At 43.4% G+C, this 19,994-nt stretch overlaps 1 protein-coding gene across 1 annotated transcript in view; it reads right to left on the bottom strand.

Annotated features, from left to right (window-relative positions):
- Positions 1–19,994, bottom strand: part of CSK (C-terminal Src kinase) — a 112,481-nt gene that overhangs the window by 5,414 nt on the left and 87,073 nt on the right. Inside the window, exons 6-12 of the mRNA XM_040413748.1 lie at positions 11,842–11,935; positions 10,951–11,016; positions 7,372–7,471; positions 4,163–4,253; positions 3,981–4,054; positions 2,531–2,726; positions 188–274 (exon numbers count right to left, since the gene is read on the bottom strand). Coding sequence (XP_040269682.1) covers positions 188–274; positions 2,531–2,726; positions 3,981–4,054; positions 4,163–4,253; positions 7,372–7,471; positions 10,951–11,016; positions 11,842–11,935 — 708 coding nt within the window. The remainder of the gene's footprint in view (positions 1–187; positions 275–2,530; positions 2,727–3,980; positions 4,055–4,162; positions 4,254–7,371; positions 7,472–10,950; positions 11,017–11,841; positions 11,936–19,994) is intronic.

The raw sequence follows: 19,994 nt of genomic DNA on the forward strand, positions 1-19,994 counted from the left end.
GCACAAAAGATATTCATTCACCTTTGGCTGTAATTATTTGTGCAAATAATAGTTGCTGCTACTAAAATGTAAAACTTAGACATGCAACATCTCAAAATGATATTTCATTTATATTCCATGCTACAGGAGCATCAATTCGGATTGTCTGGCAGCAATGATTCTACTGACTAAGAGTCTATATACTTACAATGCGCGGATAAGGCACTCGCCCAAACGAGTAGATTTCCCATAGCAAAATCCCAAAACTCCATACATCAGACTTTGTTGAAAAAAGCTGTAAAATATTATATACATTGTCATTTGTGAGAACTATAAAAGGCATGAAAATTAACATTTTTCCCACTATTTTATTCAAACTAAAGAATGGCAAGATATTTCTCAGTGAGGTTCCAGGCATCCTTGCACCAAATGACAAGCTAATTTAGGGTTTGTAAATTTATTTCATTCTAGGTTTTTAATTAATATATTTTTATATAAATTACTGTGTATGCATTACGTATGCGAAAATGATCACTGGAGGTCCAACTGCTGGGACTCCCACCGATCCTAGGAGCAGGGATTCCATGTCCCCGTCCTGACAGATCATGCGCCCTGCCTCTCTATTCATTCTCTGTAGGACTGCTGGAAACAGATGAACGCTATACTTGGCTATCTCTAGTAGTCCCATAGAGAATTAAAGGAGCGGCAAGAAGCATGCTTTACCTGCAGCTCCGTCAGGATGGAATCATGGGACCCCTGTTCTTGGAATTTGTGTGTGTGTGGGAAAGGGGTGGGGGGTTCCCAGTGTTATCTTTACTACTTGCCAAAATCCCTTTAAAGGGAATCTGTCACCAGTTTTCTGCTGCTAGGTTCTAAAATCTCCAGCACATGCCAATGAGTCCACATATTCATGAGCTCACGGCTCTCCCCACCCACCTGGATTCTGATTGACAGTTTTTTTCCATATGAATCAGCAGCAGGTGGGTGGAAAAACAACCAGGAATATGGGGACTCTTTTCGGCATGTGCTGGAGCCATTTCCTTAAGATTTTAGGAAAATGGTTGGGTCAGTTAAAGAAAGTGACCCAGCATTTTGCTGAGGGGATCTGTCACTTGTTTATGTTGCCCTTAGTTAGGATACCATAAAACTGGTGATCGATTCCATTTAAAGGCAAATAATTATGTCCAAAAGTGTAACTTGCAGCAACTGGGCGCCAATGAAAAATATTTAACAAGTGCCCCCCTACCATGTGTCATTTTTAAAGTGTACTTGTACTAAAGTTTAAATCCTCTTTCAACAGTCAGGCCTCATGCACATGAACCTTTTTTTCAGTTAACTTTCCGTTTTTTTGCGTTCTCCGTATGCCTTCCGTTTTTCCGTTCCGTCCAAAGATAGAACGTGTCCTATTATTGTCTGCATAACGGACAAGGATAGTACTGTTCTATCAGGGGCCAGCTGTTCCGTTCCACAAAAAGTCTCTCCTCACTGCAGGAGACAATCCAGAAGGCTTTCCATTAAGCCCGTCTCCTGCAGCAAGGAGAGAGTGTGCTCTTTGAGTGCTTCTCTCTCATCATTTTAGCAAATCGGTGGGAGTTTCAGCACTCAGACCCCAATAATCAAAACCTTTGAAATGTCGCTATGACATTTCAAAAGTATTTTCTCCAAAGTTCAGTAACATTTAAGGTCATTTAAAAAATATATATATTTCAATAGGGGAAGCTGTTTCTTTTTACAAAAAAAGTGTGTAAAGATTCTCTTTAGTAATGCTTTTAACTAAACATTGCTAAGGTCGTCTTCAGAGCTCTACTGAAAGCTAAAGACAACTATGAGGATCATGCAGAGACAGGCTTCTCAGCCTGCCTCTTATCTCCCTTCCCCAGCCACTGCCTTCCTAAATGTGACCTAACAATCTCTGCCGAGTCCCTGCTGATGTGACTTGATGGCAACTCTGCTCATTTATCACTATTCCATGCGTATCTCTGTTAGTTACTAATGATTGATGACCAATCCTGAGGGTATGTCATCAGTATCATGGTACTGCCTAACTCCTTTAAACAAACTTTTGCTATGGCATAGTGAGGTATCAAAGGTTTTGACCGGTGAGAGTCCAAGGAGAAAGAAGTGCTCACACAGAGCAATGTCTCTCCTTGCTGCAGGAGACAGACTCAGACTTTCTATTGAGCCTTCAGCAGTGAGGAAAGAGCATGATCTGTGCAAGCACATTTTACTCCTCCTTTTAGCAGGTGACGCGGGTCTCAGCACTCGGAGCCTGACTAAAACTTTTGGTATAGTATGTCACTATGACACATCGGAAGTTTGTTTAAAGTACAAGTATACTTTAACCTGGTGTCTTGTTATGCACCAGAGGTTTTTTTTGGGGCCCACAAAGGCAACTGCTACTTTTGCACACCCTATTATGCCCCTAACTATGCCTTATTAAAAAAGTAGTAGAAAAACGATATGTAGTACAGAAAGTGAAACATTTAGTTTGAAGAATGTTATGTTTTTCACATATTTAACAAATTGCAGCCAGTGTCTAAACTCCACTTGCCTTCTCTCGCAGAGCTTCTGGTGCTGTCCATTTCACAGGCAGTTTGCTGGTGTCCTGTATTGCAGATGCTTCTTTTGTGAGTCCAAAATCACTGACTTTGGCAATATTGTCTTCTGAAACTAATACGTTACGTGCAGCTAAATCTCTGTGCACAAAGTTATTGGCTTCTAGATACTCCATACCTTCAGACACATCTCTGAGAAAGAGTAGAACAATTATAGTGAGCATGACAAAGCATGGACTTTACGCATCCTGCATGTGATTGCCATAAGGAATACAAGTTTCTTTCTTGTTTGAGCATGAACGTGATGAACTGAACATGCCCACTACTTCGCCCTGACATCTGCCTTTGCAAAACCCCAACGTGCTTCCCTGCCCCTGGCCACAAAGCAATAAGGGAAGGGGGGCCCAAGATGAACTCTCGCACCAGGGCCCGTGAGCCTTTAGCTACGCCCCTGGGCTTTGCCACAATTCATATAATGTGTTGGCTAGCTTTTCAGACTGTACAGTACACACTTGTTTTGTACATCTGGCAACAAAGAGCTCTGACAACAAAAAGTCACTATAGCCTTTTAACAGCTGTCAGTCAAGCGCTCATATAACCCTTAGGCCCCTTGCAGACGAGCGTGTCCGGATTAGGTCCGGATGCGTCCCGGTGCATTGCGGAAAACCCACACCAGTAGGTACCCAATTGCAGTCAGTTTTGACTGCGATTGAGTTCCGTTGTTCAGTTTTTATCGCGCGTGTGCAATGTAGTACCCAGACCCGAACTTCTTCACAGAAGTTCAGGTTTGGGTTCAAGGTAGTGTAGATTGTTATAAGGGAAAATAATAATGATCGGGTCCCCATCCCGATCATCACATAGCAACCGTACGTGAAAATCGCACCGCATCCGCACTTGCTTGCGGATGCTTGCGATTTTCACGCAACCCCATTCATTTCTATAGGGCCTGCGTTACGTGAAAAACGCACAAAGAGGAGCATGCTGCGATTTTCACGCAACGCAAAAGTGATGCGTGAAAATCACCGCTCATGTGCACAGCCCCATAGAAATGAATGGGTCAGGATTCAGTGCAGGTGCAATGCATTCACCTCACGTATTGCACCCGCGCGGAAATCTCGCCCATGTGAAAGGGGCCCTACACATGTGTTCTGAATGTGGAGAGGGAAGTAAGTCACTGCCCTGTGGCTTATCCCATTAGAACAAAGGATCGCACATACTGAAACTCAACATGCCCAATCCTTCTTTCTTGACATTTGCTGTAGTAGAGACACCCCATATACATAAATTAGTCCACTGATCCTAATCAGGGGGTTCATCCATTTTTGTATCATGTACCATTAGTCCAGTTTGCAAAGCAAATTGATTTCATTACAAGAACCTTTATAAAACTACAACAAAAGCAAATATTTGTCAACAGCAAATGAGGAATTGTTTAGGGTCACTTACAAAGAAAACTTTAGTAAACATTCACCTAACAGCACCGTTCTTCCTCGAGATCTTAGATAGTCTACTAAGCTACCCTAGAAAACAAAGAAATACAAACACCAATGAGAACAATGCAGTGCACATGTAATGCACCGGCCACAGGTGACTCAAGCCACATTCTGAGAGCTTCAAATTTACAGTACCTTTGCCATGAACTCTGTAACAATAAACAGGCTGCTCTTGTCTTCAACAATTACTCCCAGTAACTGAACCAGATTCTTGTGTCGTAATTGCCTGAAAATACAAATAAAGTTATTCTAATCAGTTAAATAACAGAAGGCCACATTATCTCCAGCCGAAAGCAAAATACATGACTAGTGAATGCAGATGTTGTAAGAGTCTTTTGGGTGCAATCTATTGAACTCCTTCAGGTGGGAGTCCAACTCTCAGGACTTTAGCTAATTAACGGTTGGAAGAGGCCACGGAGCTTGTGCAAGTTGAGACCTTTGCAGTGTCCGTCTACCTGAACACTGCTTACTTAGAGGACCTGTCACCACTCCTGACATTCCTGTTTTCAAGGGAGTCTCATCTAAAATCGCGATTATAGAACACTAACATCAGGATCTCCATTACATTCCCCATATTAGAATGCTACCTTCCATATTGCTGTCCATCGCCGATTTTCTCAGAAAAACACATTTAAAATGTTAATTAGCTTCTGAAGATGCCCAGGGGCGGCGTTCATGCGGCCGGTGCCCAGGCACCTTGGTGCTTTTCATACGAAACCCATCCCCTTTCACCCATCTGGCCCGCCCTAGGTTCTTCTGATTACAGCCTCCTCTTAATGAGAAATCCAGCGTCAGCGCCGCTCAACAGATTCGCCGCGCCTGCGCACTTCATTCCCCATTATGGGCAGAGGCACAAGAGCGTTTAATGCACATGTGCCGGCCCGTACATCCAGATAGCCGGCCTTGTGCCTCTGCCCATAATGGGGAATGAAGTGCACAGGCGCGGCGAATCTGTTGAACGGCGCTGAGGCTGGATTTCTCATTAAGAGGAGGATGTAATTAGAAGAACCTAGGGCGGGCCATAGGGGTTAAAGGGGAGGGGTTTTGTATGAAAAGCACCGAGGGGCCTGGGCAACGGCCGCATTAACGCCGCCCCTGGGCACCTAATGAAGCTAATTAACACATTGAATAAAAATGTTTTTCTGAGAAAATCGGTGATGGACAGCAATATGCAAGGTAGCATGGGGAATGTAATGGAGATCCTGATGTTAGTGTTCTATAATGGTGATTTTAGGTGAAAGACTTCCTTTAATAGCTTCATGCATTTCCCATGTATTCACTATTCTGGAGCATCTATTCTTATGTCTTTATGTTGTGCCATTCCACTGTTATTTCTACTAGACGTTATGAATGAATTGCTATTAGCCTTCAGTAAGGGTACAGAGGGGAGGTAACAAGTTGGGGGTGTGTACCTGCACAGACTCACTCTATCCAATACGTGCTGCCAATCAGCACACACCCCCAACTGGTTACCTCCCCTCTGTACCCTTACTGCAGACTGCTAGCAATTATTCATAACTTCTAGTAGAAATAATAGAGGAATGGGACAATATACAGACAGAAGAGCAGATGCTCCAGAATTGTTAGTACGTGGGGAATGCATGAAGCTATTAAAACAGACATGTCAGGAGTGGTGAAAAGTCCTCTTTAAGGGCCAATTAAACAGGTCATCACTAACCAGTGTTACTAGTAACGCTCGGTAGCAAAGATCTTGCGGTGTAAATGCACCGCCGATTACCGAATGAACAAACAAAACGCTTGACCATCGGGTAATTGGATCTTTTGTGTAGCACAAAAGATCATCATTTACCAGTGTCAGATTGCGCGGTGTAAACACGATCTGCTGCCGGGAGACAGTAAGGCCCTTTTCAGGCGAGCGGGTGTCAAGCTGCGGACTCGCAGCGCAGCACCCGGCCTGAACTTCCAGCACTGCCGGGGTCGCATAGCATTACCGGTATATTGATTTATGATGCTATGTAACCATTACAGTTCTGTAATATATTGAAAACACTGACAGCATTATGTCAGTGTTATCCAATACATTCCAGAGCTCTAAGGGTTACATAGCATCATAAAACAATATAATGCTATGTGGGTCAGCAGTGCTGGGAGTCCGCAGCGTGACACCCGCTCGTCTGAAAGGGGCCTGAGGGAAAGAGCAATGGCATTAGCGATCGCCCCTACCCATACTCTGGAAAAGATCGCTGCATTTAAGTGCACTGGTCTCCTCTGCTAGTGATCAGAAGATTGTCAGGAATGAACACCTCCTTCCCGACAATCTGCTAGATCGCCGTCCCGTGTAAAGGGAGCTTAAGTAAATGCACCACCACAACATGCCGGAGGACGGACAGGTAAGCAATGAAAAGGCCACTGGGCTCACACTGGCATCATGTCCGCTGCTAACAGCTGACTGCCAGGGGTGATGAGACATGGACCCCCACCAAACTGATATTGAGGACCTATCCTGAGGTTAGGCTATTTATATCAAGAAACCAGAAAAACCCTTTAATGTACAGAAGTTTAAAGGAACACAACCTAGAAGTGATCGATAACCCTGCCAACATTGTCTGCCAGTCTGCAGGATTATTATACAGCCAAACACAGGCTAGTGAGGAGGAGCTGGAGAGGGAAGAGAAATCACTGGTCTCATGGGAGACATATAGAATCATCTTTTATAGAAGTCTCAGTTTTAATTGCAATAGAAGACTAAAACACTGAAGGATCAATAGTATAGATCACTGCCATTAAAGGGGAGCTGCCATAATGAATGAACTAGAAGAAAACAGACTTGAATAGGCCATTTTTGTGGCCTACACACTACTTTATGGAATTAAATATTCAGTGGCTCTGTTTATATTGGTTCTAACCTCTTTTGGGGGCCCAACCACTTTTGACTGCAAAATATTACAGCATATAGTGTTAATCTTGACGTCAAATTGACAGAACTGCTGACAGACCCCATTATGACTAGCTTTTGTTATAAACAGAGCCTTAAAGGGGAATTCCAAGAAAAAGTATGTATCACAAGTTCACAGTTATGGGATAAATGCATGATCATTGGGGGCCTACTGTTGAGACTCTCACAATAAATACAATGGAGGTCCTGAATTTCCCATTAATCTTGGCTACACAACCGATGTGCTCGGCTGCCTCCATCGGCCTTGTAGACATTGCTGTACTGTGCATACTTGAACACTGTTCTATTCAAACTCCTTCTCACCGTGATTGTGTGGTGAGGAGGAACTGGGGACTGCCGTTCTAGTGATCGGTGGGGATCAGCAGCATATCGGTCACGAAAAAATAAATAAAAAAACACACACTCATACAAAGATTTCTGCACTTACGTCATCACCAAAGCTTCTGCAACAAATGCTTGTGCTGTTGCATCATTCTTGATACATTTCACAGCTACCTTTGATCCCCTGTAGTCACCCAGCATGACATCTGCAGGAAAAATCAAAAAACAAACTAAATGCTAATAAATAGGCATATATGCAATGTCAATCTTCTAACCATGTCACATTGAGAAATTAGATTGTCATTAAAGGATCTGGGAGCCCTCCAACTCTCCTCTATAATCCAGAATATCATGTCTATGAGCAGGTACCTGCATGATACCACTTCTACAAGAGTTTTCGAAAACCAGCTGTTGGGAAGCTATGAGTAAAGAGTGGCGCAAGCCTGTTGGAGCATGGTATGATTGCTTGTGCTGGATACAGTTTCAAGCGCATTAGGTCTGCCATCCTGCCAAACTTCTCATGCACAAATTTGGTGTGTTTTGCTGAGAAAACTGTGACATTAAAAACATTTAGCCAAATGCATTCATGTGATTAAAAAAATCCAGCCCCCCAGTTTAAAAAGTCAAAGAAAATAAAAAATCAAGCAAACAAGCCCAGCAACTAAAAAGCAGCGCAATAAAAAAAGAGTGGAGTGCAGACAAAGTGCTATTTATCACACCTGGTCTGGTCACTGATGGGCTAAAGGCAGATGAACACACCATGTTCCTGTTTCGTCTGCCAAAAAACAAAAAGGTACAACTGCAGCAGACACACAAACACTGGATCTGCAAAATGACATTAGTAAATAAAACCCAGTAACTTTCACAATAAAGGTGTACCTAAACATTGAAACTTTTTATAAATCTGTGACAAATGCCCTAAAAATCATTTTTGTAATATATTTTATAAAATGATTTTATTGTTTTAGACCCCAGAGGTTGGGGAACCTTGTAGCCCTTTGCACTGCAGAGCATACAGAATCCACACATCGTGGCCACGTATGCGTTGTACGGATTCTGATTTCTACAATGTGCGCTGCAGTGAGCAGCGATGTGTGCTCCTGCCAGTATGCTTCTCATGGCAGCGCATGTTGTAGGAGTCACTAATCATACACCACATTTTTGGCTGTTGTATACAGATGCTGTATGTGCTGCAGTGAAAAGCACAATAGAAAGGCCTGAAATTCAGGGGCCAGCTTTGCGAGTTCAACAATAAAATCAATTAAAGGGAACCTGTCACCAGGATTTTGTGCATAGAGCTGGGGACATGGGCTGCTAGATGGCCGCTAGCACATCTGCAATACCCAGTCCCCATAGCTCTGTGTGCTAGCGCATGCGCAGTGTCGGCATCATGTTCATTCCCTGTGCTGGCATCGCGAGATTTCGGCTTTCCAGCTTTGTGACGTCAGCCAGCAAGGAGGAGATTCGGAGGACGCGGGCGGTGCTGCGCTCAGAAAATTGGACTCATCTCCGGACACAGGACTCATATCAGGTTCATTTGCATATGGATCAAAACGTTTTTTTAACACAATAGAAGCACACAGAGCTATGGGGACTGGGTATTGCAGATGTGCTAGCAGCCCATGTCCTCAGCTCTATGCACAAAATCCTGGTGACAGGTTCCCTTTAAATATATTCTAAAAACATTTTTAGGGCATTTGTAACCATTTAAAAAATGTTTAAACTTTAGGTACAATTTAAAGCACATCTGTCACTATTATAAGTGTCCAAGTTAAGGGTACAGTTTACAAAGACATGCCCGCTGTACTATTAGTCCAAACAGCACATGCAGTAAGTGCTTTGCCCGCCTCAACAGTGACTGATAGCTGCTGTACGTACAAGGAAATAGCAGCAGTCACTTGTGAGCCAGGAGGGAGGAATCAGGGGCACGCTCCCCTCATAACTATGCAACCGCTATATTCTTTGATCGCTCCTATTAACCCACATGTCACCAAAAAATAAAAATAAACTGTATTTTGGCTAATAGTACAGTGGAAGTGTCTCTATAACATGCTGACCTTCAACAGGGCAGTATATTCTGATGAGAGAGCCACTTTAAATAGGGTGGTGGTAAAAGTGAGTAGGGGGATGATAACTCAGAGCTAGTATTGAGAAAACGTGGGTTTTAAGTTTTGCGTCGGGTTATCGAAGAATCTAGTTAGGTAGCAGAATCCATAATGGGATTCTTCGATAACCCAAACTTAAAACACAAGTTCGCTGGACGCTACTCAGTACTTTCCTATCTAGTATAATGTATTCGCAGAGCTTGTACTGTACCTGAACAGTTCAAGAAAAAATATATAAAGACCTAATAAAGTCTCCATTACTATGGATGATACAAATATGCAAAAACTACAGGATACTTGTACATTAGCATGGGCAAAAAGTGCTGTTGATTTTTATAAAAACTGATTTATGCCCATGTTGAAAGGAAATCAGGCTTTGCTTAATTCAGACATCAGGACTTTGGCCAGCCAATTTCATCTGAGTATGATCTTTCTATTAACTAGGCCATCAGGCAATTATCTGGCTTCTGTATAAAATTTGTACTCTCACCAGATGTACCCTGGGTGGACACTTTTCATATACTGACAGATTTACATCTACCATCAGGTACCAGTCCGAGAACTACTCCTTTTTGACACTGTTACTGAGTTTTTACCTAAAAGTTGTCCATACAATTTAGCTGTTAAATGAATGCTCATTCATCCTACATTTATTATCCCGATCTTCCTCCCATACACATGCACACTCGGTACAGCCAAGTGTGTGTGTGTGTGTGTGTGTTTTTTGAAGGGGAAGGGGGAGGAAGCTGCTGTCAGGTGGGGTTTATCTGCCTAAGAACAAAATAATGGGGCAGTGGAAATCCAACTACCTGATCCTCATCTCCCCCGACCTCGGGAGTTTGCATCTGCCATTCTCCGGAAATTCAGAAAGTATCTATAAACATGAGATGGTTGGGCAGTACTGATGCTATAGGTGGGTTCACACAACATTAAAGAGGTTGTCCAGGATTTTTCTTTACATTTCCCCCTGAAGCCAGCAGGACAAAGGAGGAAATACACTTAGATGCTCCCCACCGCTCAGTACCAGCTCCCTGGCCCTCTTCACCAGACATGCAGTGCTCGCCTGTTAACTTCCACATGGACAGGGTCACAAGCACGGTTGCAGCCAATGACTGGTATCAGCTGTGATATCCCCCCCAAGTGTCTCATGACCCATCAGTGACGTGCCTCTCGGGGACACTTAAGTGACCCTCCGTACAGGAAGTTGACAAATGGGGACCGAAAAGAAACCTACCGAAGAGGAGCAGCTAAAAGTATTTCTTCTCAGGTCCTGCTGGGGTCAAGGGGATTTAAAAAAAAAAAAAAAAATCCTGGACAAACCCTTTAATCTAAAGCATATGGCCAGCTTTACCAAGATGTATCTGTGCCTTGCTGTGCTGTCTTATCGATAAGAAAATAAGAAAATGTGATTTCAGGTCCTTGAATTCCAACCATATGAGCTCAGGATGTTTGTGGATTAACTAAGTATGAGATAAAAAACCTGTATCAAAAATCCCACTCTTTACCGAATATAACATAGCATAATCAGTTTACGGGCTGCACTGCCTCTTCAATGACAACTGATGGAAAGAAATAAGTACCTCCAAATTCTCCTTTCCCAATGGACTGCAAAAGCGTCAGGTCTTTCATCTTCAGTGCCCAACCACCTAAATAAAAAAATACAGTTAGCAATGTGTGGAAAGGGAAAGCATACATGCATCATCTGGATAGGTCATCAGTATCTGATTGGTGGGGGTCTTACCCCCAGAGTCTGGCTGATCTGCTGCTGCAGAAGACAGTGGCACTCGCGGTACCACCGCGACCTTCTCTAAGCCAAGTGACGTCACGTTAATCAGTCACATGGCCAGAGTATAGGTCATCAGTATGTAAGTCTTGGAAAACCCTTTTAAATCATCCTTTCTGTGCGGCAGATTGTGAACGAGCGATCACCCTAGCGATTGCTCCACCCAATACAGTGGAGGTGATTGATGTATCTGAATGCAGCTTTCACCTCATGCAACGAGCAGGCAATTGTCAGGAACAAATGATTTGCTCCCTTTAATTGCCCGCTGTGTCAGCCCATGTTACAGGGGCCTTTACTTCTAAAGGTCTTTAGCATTTGTATCTAGTGTTGAATATAGAAAATCCTTGTCAACAACTTTTTTCTCTCTTTTCTTTTATATTTAGAATTGTTTTATATTATATTTTAATAATATGTCATTTATAATCAGTCATTACAATGGAGTCAATGAGGGAATGCTGTAATACAGGATATATTAATACATTACAGAAATGCTTCATTTAAACCTTACTATTAGTGTTGAGCGAACTTCTGTTTTAAGTTCGGCGTCCGGTTAGCGGAGAATTCCGATATGGATTCCGAATTCCGTTGTGGTCCGTGGTAGCGGAATCAATAATGGCCGGAAGACGAACTTTAGACGCCGAACTTAAAACAGAAGTTCGCTCAACACTGCTTACTATGTGAAACTTACTTCTAGAGAACTCGTCCTGAGCAGCCACTGTTCCCTCCATCAATTTAGGCTTCATTAAGCTGGTGCAGAGGCCGTCCGCATCATTAGTGTAGTGCTGAAATTGAGAAAGTACACGTTACTGTGGCGTTGTGACATTTCTCCTTACGCCCATTAGAGGGCAACAAAACCACAAGCCGCAGTATTACTCCGTGTGCATGAAAGCAATGTGCAAGTAATGCATTATTTATAGATTTTTACTGAACTGTCAGTAGAGTCATGCCGGGCAGCAAGAAAACTCACAGGCTCGCACATTAAAAAGAACTGTAATGTGCAGAGGGAGTGGACAGTAAGAGAGACTCCTCCTTTGTGCGTTATTTTATTGTCATGATGCCTATTTTATTGTATTTGCCTATTTCAGCTCAAGCAAATGAGCAACAAAAATTTTACTGTTAGACTGTATAGCTGATTTTATTAATACTGTAATTTCAATAAATCCGTATTTTTGCACCCATGAGGTGAATTTCTTTATCGGTGGTAGCAGAGTGCCTAAACACATACAGTATAAGTCGTGCACAGGACAGAAATGTCATTGCATACAGTGTAATGAATGCAGAAGAATTCTGTAGAAAACTAGTGGTTTACTTCTTTCATTAGTTGGCTATTGGGCTCTGCTACATTTTATTCTTGTAGAGTGATATTATATGTATTCCCTCACCTTGCGGCAGGACAGGAATGAGGAAAATGTTATAAAGCAAATTTCTCATTAGATGTAATTTTATATATTTTTTTGTCACAATGATGTCATTGCAAAAAATAAGGAAGTGGTCGCTATTTCACTTGAAAATTGTGCCATTTGTTTTACAACAGAAAAAGGAGAATAAAATTTTGCTCAAGTAGTCTATTCTATCCAGTCGCACTGCCGCTTTTCTAAGATACAATGCAGCAATCTATTCCTATAACAAGCACCTCGGAAACATACATAGAGTCCTAGACAGTACACCATGTAACTTTTCAGGTATCCAGTTTACCCCAGCCGACACGGCGCATGTTCCTTTTGTTAGCACAAATCTGAAATCCATACCATTAGTTTCTGTTTTGATATGTAAATAATTGTTTGCACCTTTTTTCAGTGATACATGGAGCTTTATTTTTATGTCATTTTTATTTTAGTATTTTGTGTTTTTATAACCAGTAAAATGTAAAATATGGGAATAGTATGTTTTTCACTTTAACTTTTTATTTATCTTTTGTATGTCCAATTTCCGTAACGGTCATTTTCATATAAGGGATGAATGGGTTATGGTGACTGGAGGCGGGGCTATAAGCTGTGGTAGCGGGTTTTTTTAACTTTTTATTTTTACTTTATTGTCTTTATTTATTTTTACGCGTTGTGCCCTAGTTACAGGGCAATACAGCCTCCAGAGACGTTAGACAAGGCTGTACCACCTCACTGGAAAGCTGATCTACACCTGCTAAGATGCAGCAGCTTTAGGCCTCTTTCACACTACCGTTTATTTTTTCCGTTTTGTGGGCCGTTTTTTGCGTTCCGTATACGGAACCATTCATTTCAATGGTTCCGCAAAAAAAACGGATCGTACTCCGTATTCATTCCGTTTCCGTTCCGTTGAAAGATAAAACATGTCCTATATTTGGCCGCAAATCACGTTCCGTGTCTCCATTAAAGTCAATGGGTCCGCAAAAAAACCGGAATGCATACGAAAATGCATCCGTATGTCTTCCGTATCCGTTCCGTTTTTTGCGAAACCATCTATTGAAAATGTTATGCCCAGCCCAATTTTCTCTATGTAATTACTGTATACTGTATATGCCATACGGAAAAACGGAACCGAAATGGAAACACAACGGAAACAAAAAAAACGGAACAACGGATCCGTGAAAAACGGAACGCAAAACACTGAAATCGACATACTGTAGTGTGAAAGAGGCCTTACACAGACTCCTGGCGATCACATGACTGTTGGAACTGGAGCCTGATCTGTATAAACCAGGGATGGCCAACCTGCGGCTCTCCAGCTGTTGCAAAACTACAACTCCCAGCATGCCCAGACTACCTACAGCTATCAGCCAACAGCAGAGCATGGTGGGAGTTGTAGTTTTAAAACAGCTGGAGAGCTGTAGGTTGGCCATGCCTGGTATATACAGTGCTCATTGAGCGAAGGGATAGTGGAACAGCCATCCCCGCCTTCTCTATGGGGAGCTCTGCTGTCACGGACATTTTAAAACATCTGTGCAGAGATATGCGCAAACCACCTGGATGTATATGCTTAAAGAGCGGTCAGCAAGCGGTTAAAGATCCCCAGTTCAGTAATTTTGTGAGAACAGACCCTGAGGGCCATGACTGAGGATGCGTGTTTTCATATACTGCATTTGGCGGCATTACTGTATAACCATTCTGTCATCAGCTCAGGAACCAAGCTCATAGGTAAAGAGCACTTATTCAGTCTACGGCTACTACTATTAATGCTTCTTTCCAAAGACTGCTGTTGGGGTACAATCAGCTGCCTGTCACACACAGAGAAATCAGTCGGTGTAGTCAGCATAAGGCCGCATGCACGTGACCTCATAGGCAAAATACGGATACTGGTCATGTGCATGCCACCATTTTTTTTTTAAACTCCTGTAGAAATGGCCCTAACTTGTCTTCAAAACGGACAAGAATAGCACGTTCTATCTTTTCTATGGGCTAACGGAACAGACAAACAGATGTGGACACAGCACACTGTGTCCTGTTTGGATCTTTTTGCGACCCCATTGAAATGAATGCAGATCAGATGTGGACCAAAAATACGGTCGTGTGCATGGGGCCTCAATCTTTGGTTGTTAAAGGGTTTGTCTAGCCCTTTTTTCCCCTAAAATAACAAAGTGAGCAATACTTCCCCTTACCGATCCTATGCACAGTTTCCCAGGTCCCCCACTGGTCTCTGTATTTTGGCCTCCATCAATGACACTGATATGTCACCACTGCCGAGGTGACCTCAGTGATTGTTCACTCCAGAGGGTAAATGTCTGTGTTGAATCGTTATTGCTGGAGACAGGATACAGAGACTGGTGGGGAACACAGCAAGCGGTGCCAAGGGATCAGTACGGTTGAGTATTGATTGATTTGTTATTCTAGACCACGGGTCAGCAATCTCTGGTACTCCAGCTGTTGTGAAACTACAACTCCCAGCATGCTCCATTCACGTCTATCAGAATTCTGAGAACAGCCAAGCAAGGGTACGTGCTGGGAGTTGTATTTCTACAACAGCCGTGGCACCACAGGTAGCTGACATGTTTTAGGCCATTGTGAGCTTCTGGTCAACAATTTTAAGGGGCTGGAAAACCCCTTTAAAGATGAACACAGCTGTCTGGTATAGATAACCCATTCTCAAATGCTTGTAGGGGAGCGGCTACAAAGAGCTCCTCTCTCTACCTGGAGGAACTGGCAAGCCCATGCATTACACAGACAATCCAATGACTCAGTGGGAACTATGTAATGCTCCTTTACCTCTGTGGGGATGCTGCTGGTTCCCCCTACAGATTGGAGCAAACTGCTGCGGGTCTCTCTTTAGGGCCCTTGCAGACGAGCGTGTCCAGATTATGTCTGGATGCGTTGCGGATGCGTTCAGTGAAAACTGCACGATTTCGCAAACAAAGCCAATCAATTGTTTGCGATCGAAACAGTTTTTATCGCGTGGGTGCAATGCAATTTACTGCGTTTTGCACGCGCGTGATAAAAAACCGAATGTTTACAAACAACATCTCTTAGCAACCATCCGTGAAAATCACATTGCATCCGATTTTCACGCAGCCCTATTCACTTCTATGGGGACAACGTTGCGTGAAAACCGCAGAATATAGAACATGCTGCGATTTTCACGCAACGCAAAAGTGATGCGGGAAACCACCGCTCATGTACACAGACCCATTTAAATGAATGGGTCCGGATTCCGTGCGGGCACAATGCGTTCGCATCATGCATTGCACCCGCGCAGAATTCTCCCTCGTGTGAAAGGGGCCTTACAGAAAGAGACCTGTTAATGAAGTCAAGGGAAGCAGGCAGCTGCCCCCAAGACACTTCTCCACTTTTTAAAATTATGTTTCCTTGATACATCAAATGGTTTCAGAGTACTCAGTCCATTTTAATGGCGGAGGCTGTCAGTATTTCAAGTTGCCCGTGGTTAGGGCAGCATGAACCTGCTGACAGGTTCCCCTTTAGGCATGCTTTATGGGAGAATATTTACATTTTACTTTTTTCATGTTTAGTACAAAAACGTCATTGAATTCAGTTGCATTGTGGTATAAAAAAAAGCTGCAAGTATGAAACGTCTCTTTCATTACAGTTTATATGCAAAGTTTCTGAAATCTGAGGACCACATAGCCCTCCCATACGTCATTCCTATAAACATGAGAATATACTTCTTCTTCCCACTTGACAGCACGGCTGAATATGCCGGGGCTTTATAAAAACGATGTAACAGAATGTGACAGCCGCAGAGCTCAGCTCATAGAGGAACTGGCTGTGCATGGTTTCAACCTATCTCAGTTCCTGGCACAGGAAATCGGGTGAGGAGGTTAGTCATGTTCAGGAAGATGTTAGCACCACATGGTTATATATAATAATGCTAGTTTTTGCAATAAAAAAAGGTTTTCAGTACTTGGTATGTCGTGTCTTTCTGCAGGAAGAAAATAGCATAATGGCTGGCCATTCACAAGCATTCGGCTGACGGCATTCCTTCCTGAACCTCCATACCAAAACAAGCGTGCATGTCTTCTGAATGGGAGAAAGTCACTGCCAGAACATCTGGTGGGAGCTAATCTCCCCTAAAACAAAGTATCGAGCACATTGAAATGTAACAGCCCGAATATGGTCTCCCATATTAGGTTTAGTTTTCTGTTCTTCTGATCCGTCAACAAAACAAAAAAAACTGATCCATTATTTTAAGCATCAGTTATACTCATTTTGAATCCGTTTTAGCCATTTCCATCTGCGACTCATTATTTTAGACAGAAAAAGTACTTTGTAGAAGAAAAAATGATTTCAGATGGAAATGGCTAAAACTGAAAAATAACCAGAACTGAGCATAATGATCAGTTTCTTTTTTATTTTATTTTTTCTGTACTTCTGACGGATCAGAAGAACAGAAAACGAAATGGTAATGTGAACCTACCCTTAGATGGGATCTACAGGATTAGAAAAACATGACTGCTTTCTTCCAGAAACACTACTACACCTTTTCACAGTTGGGTCTGGTACTGCAGCTCAGCTCTACTAAAGTAACACTAAGGGCTCATGCACACGGCCGTTGCCCCGCCGTAGCCGTATTGCGGCCCACATACGGCGGGTCTGCAATACACGGGGCACCGGCCGTGTGCACCCCGCATCACGGATGCAGACCCATTCACGGAGTGCTTCCATGGTGTTTCTGGCCGTGCCTCAACACCGCAAAAAAAAGTAGTGCATGCAAGTGAAAAAGTCCGCGATCCGCATGCGGCTGCCCCATGGTCGATGCCCGTGCATTGCAGACGGCAATTTGCGGTCCGCAGCATGAGCCCTGCCAGCACACGGTCATGTGCATGAGGCCTAACACTTACAATCTGTGGAGCAGTTTATGGAAGAAGCCACGTGTTTCTAAACTTGAACAACCCCTTTAAGACCTGGGATTTTATTTCAAATCATCTACTTGGTGGTGGTTACTCACACTGTCCCCTAATCTATGTCACCAACCACATGCTGCACATGGGACAAGTCTAGTTTAGGGTGCCTTCACATGTGGCAGATTTTGTTGTAGAATTTTCTCGTGACTGAAAATCAGTTCTATTCCTCTGAAAGGGGCTTGCAGAAATCCATGTGCTCGCTGCCCCATTCACATGAACGGAACGGATGTTCAGGCGCAGAAAATTCTGCAACAAAATCTGCCGCATGTGAAGGCACCCTTACAGAGCCACTGAACCTGAGCAAAGCAGCTGCGAGGGGGAGCTAGATATTTGATTTGCTACACTTAAGACCATATTTATACAGTCAGTGATTTGGTCAGTGATTGTGAGCCAAAACCAGGACTGGAGCCTCCACAGACATGAGGTATAAAGGAAAGATCTGCACCTGTTCGGTGTTTTAGACAGGAAATCACTGGCTAAAAAACTCACAAAAAAGTATTTTCTTTCCGCTTCCATTCCGGTTTTTTTGCGGACCGTATGCGTAACCATTCATTTCAATGGGTCAGAAAAAACAACGGAAGTTACTCCGTGTGCATTCCGTTCCCGTTAGTCCGCATGGCCGTTCCGCAAAAAAGTAGCGCATGTCCTATTATTGTCTGCAAATCACGGTCCGAGGCCCTATTCAAGTCACTGGGTCTGCAAAAGATACAGAAAGCACACGGAACACATCCGTATGTCATCTGTATTTCATGGATCCATACTGTAGAAATGCTATGCCCAGCCCATATTGCTCATGTGTTTAGTGATTAATAAGTTACTGTTTGTTTCCAATCCGCAAAAAACTGATTAAATACGGAAACCATACGGATATGTTTTGTGCAATAACGGAATGGAAGAGGACTTAAATCAGAGAAGAAAAAAAACCCTCAGATGCGGAACAGTGGACCCGTGAAAAAACAGACCCCGAAACAACAACGGTCGTGTGCATGAGGGCATGCTGGGGATTGCCATTAGCAGCGGACCACAAGTGCAGGATCTGCCCCCCCATTAGCAGCGGACCACAAGTGCAGGATCTGCCCCCCCCCTGTATAGATGCACCACTGCATATGGGGTTGCGCACTTCCTGCTTTTTAATACCACGCCAATTTGTAGTTTGTATTTTTAACTTTTTGGAGGTGTAGAAACTCCTAGTCTGAATGTGCCTTTATTTCCATCCACAGACAGCATTCTGGTGCACATGTGAGGCCCGGGCTATATCAGCCAGTCTTGGGTGGGGCTCAGAGCTCTCTGCCTCCTCCCATTGTATGCATGGTCACATGCTGGAGGTTACTGGGAGATTGCTGTGAGTCGGACCTTGTGCTCCTGTAATTTGCCCACTGGCTCCTGGTATTGCCCACACGGCCCAGGTAGGTTTAGCGTTAGGTCCTGAACTACTTGAGAAACCTTGGCGCGGTGCTCGGGCTCAGACATGTCCTCACGTAGGACATGTTGGCTAATCTCTCAATTTTAACACCAGTTTGAAAGCTTAGAAAGACCGCAGAGTGCACCTGTCTTTGTTGTTGTTTTTGCTATATTAGGTCGTGTGCATGAGCCCTAAATAACACTATATACATACTTCAAATTTATTTTTGTGAGCTTGGAAAAGCCCATCAATTTTATGCCCCTTATACCTCATTAGGTCACCATATGTGTACCAGCTGCATTCACCAAATAGCACAAATGACACATCTGAAGGCAAGTCTTGTACATCATTGGGTTCTACACTCTACATTTCAATAAAAATATAAATAAATTCTGCATCAATGAAACAAACTGATCTTTGTGAAAACTTCACAAATATAATCAGAAATTACTTAAAGGGGTTATCCCATCATAATGATCACTGTTAAATCTGTTAATGATTTGACAGTGATCATTTTTGTAAATATAATTTACTAACAAATTCCCACCGATTAGGAGAAAATTCATCCCCACTTACCTTATTGTTGTGACTCGGTCTCCCCTGGTTACGACCACCGCTCTTCCGCAAAATCCCGATGGTCGCGCTTGCCCAGAAGACTTCTTCTTTTCTCCCGGCCGGGCCACTCGCTGTCCTGAACGCGCACGCTGCCGCGCATGCCCGACGGTGACTTCTTCCCGGCCAGAATAGTACAGAGCTGCGAACGCGCACGCCGGCTCTGTACTATACTGGCCAGAAATAAGTCACATTGCGCATGCGCGGCAGCGTGCGCGTTCAGTCCAGCGCGCGGCCCGGCCGGGAGAAGACTTCAATCAAGATAAAGCCCGCCCCCAGCCAGAATCCAGGAAGTGAACGCGCGGTGGCAGCAGGTAAGTATAAAAACGCAAAGTGGGATAACCCCTTTAACTAGCAATTAGGGTTATACCAATCACAGAAATTGGTGGCATATTGCTAGGATATGTCACCAATCTCAGATAGTTGGTTGTCCCAGATATGGGACCTGCACCTATCCATAGAACGGGTCCCTAAAAAAGAAGGAGAATGCGCCACGCATGCT

This window comes from Bufo bufo, chromosome 1 (assembly GCF_905171765.1).
Source record: "Bufo bufo chromosome 1, aBufBuf1.1, whole genome shotgun sequence".
In the NCBI taxonomy this organism is placed as follows: Eukaryota; Metazoa; Chordata; class Amphibia; order Anura; family Bufonidae; genus Bufo; species Bufo bufo.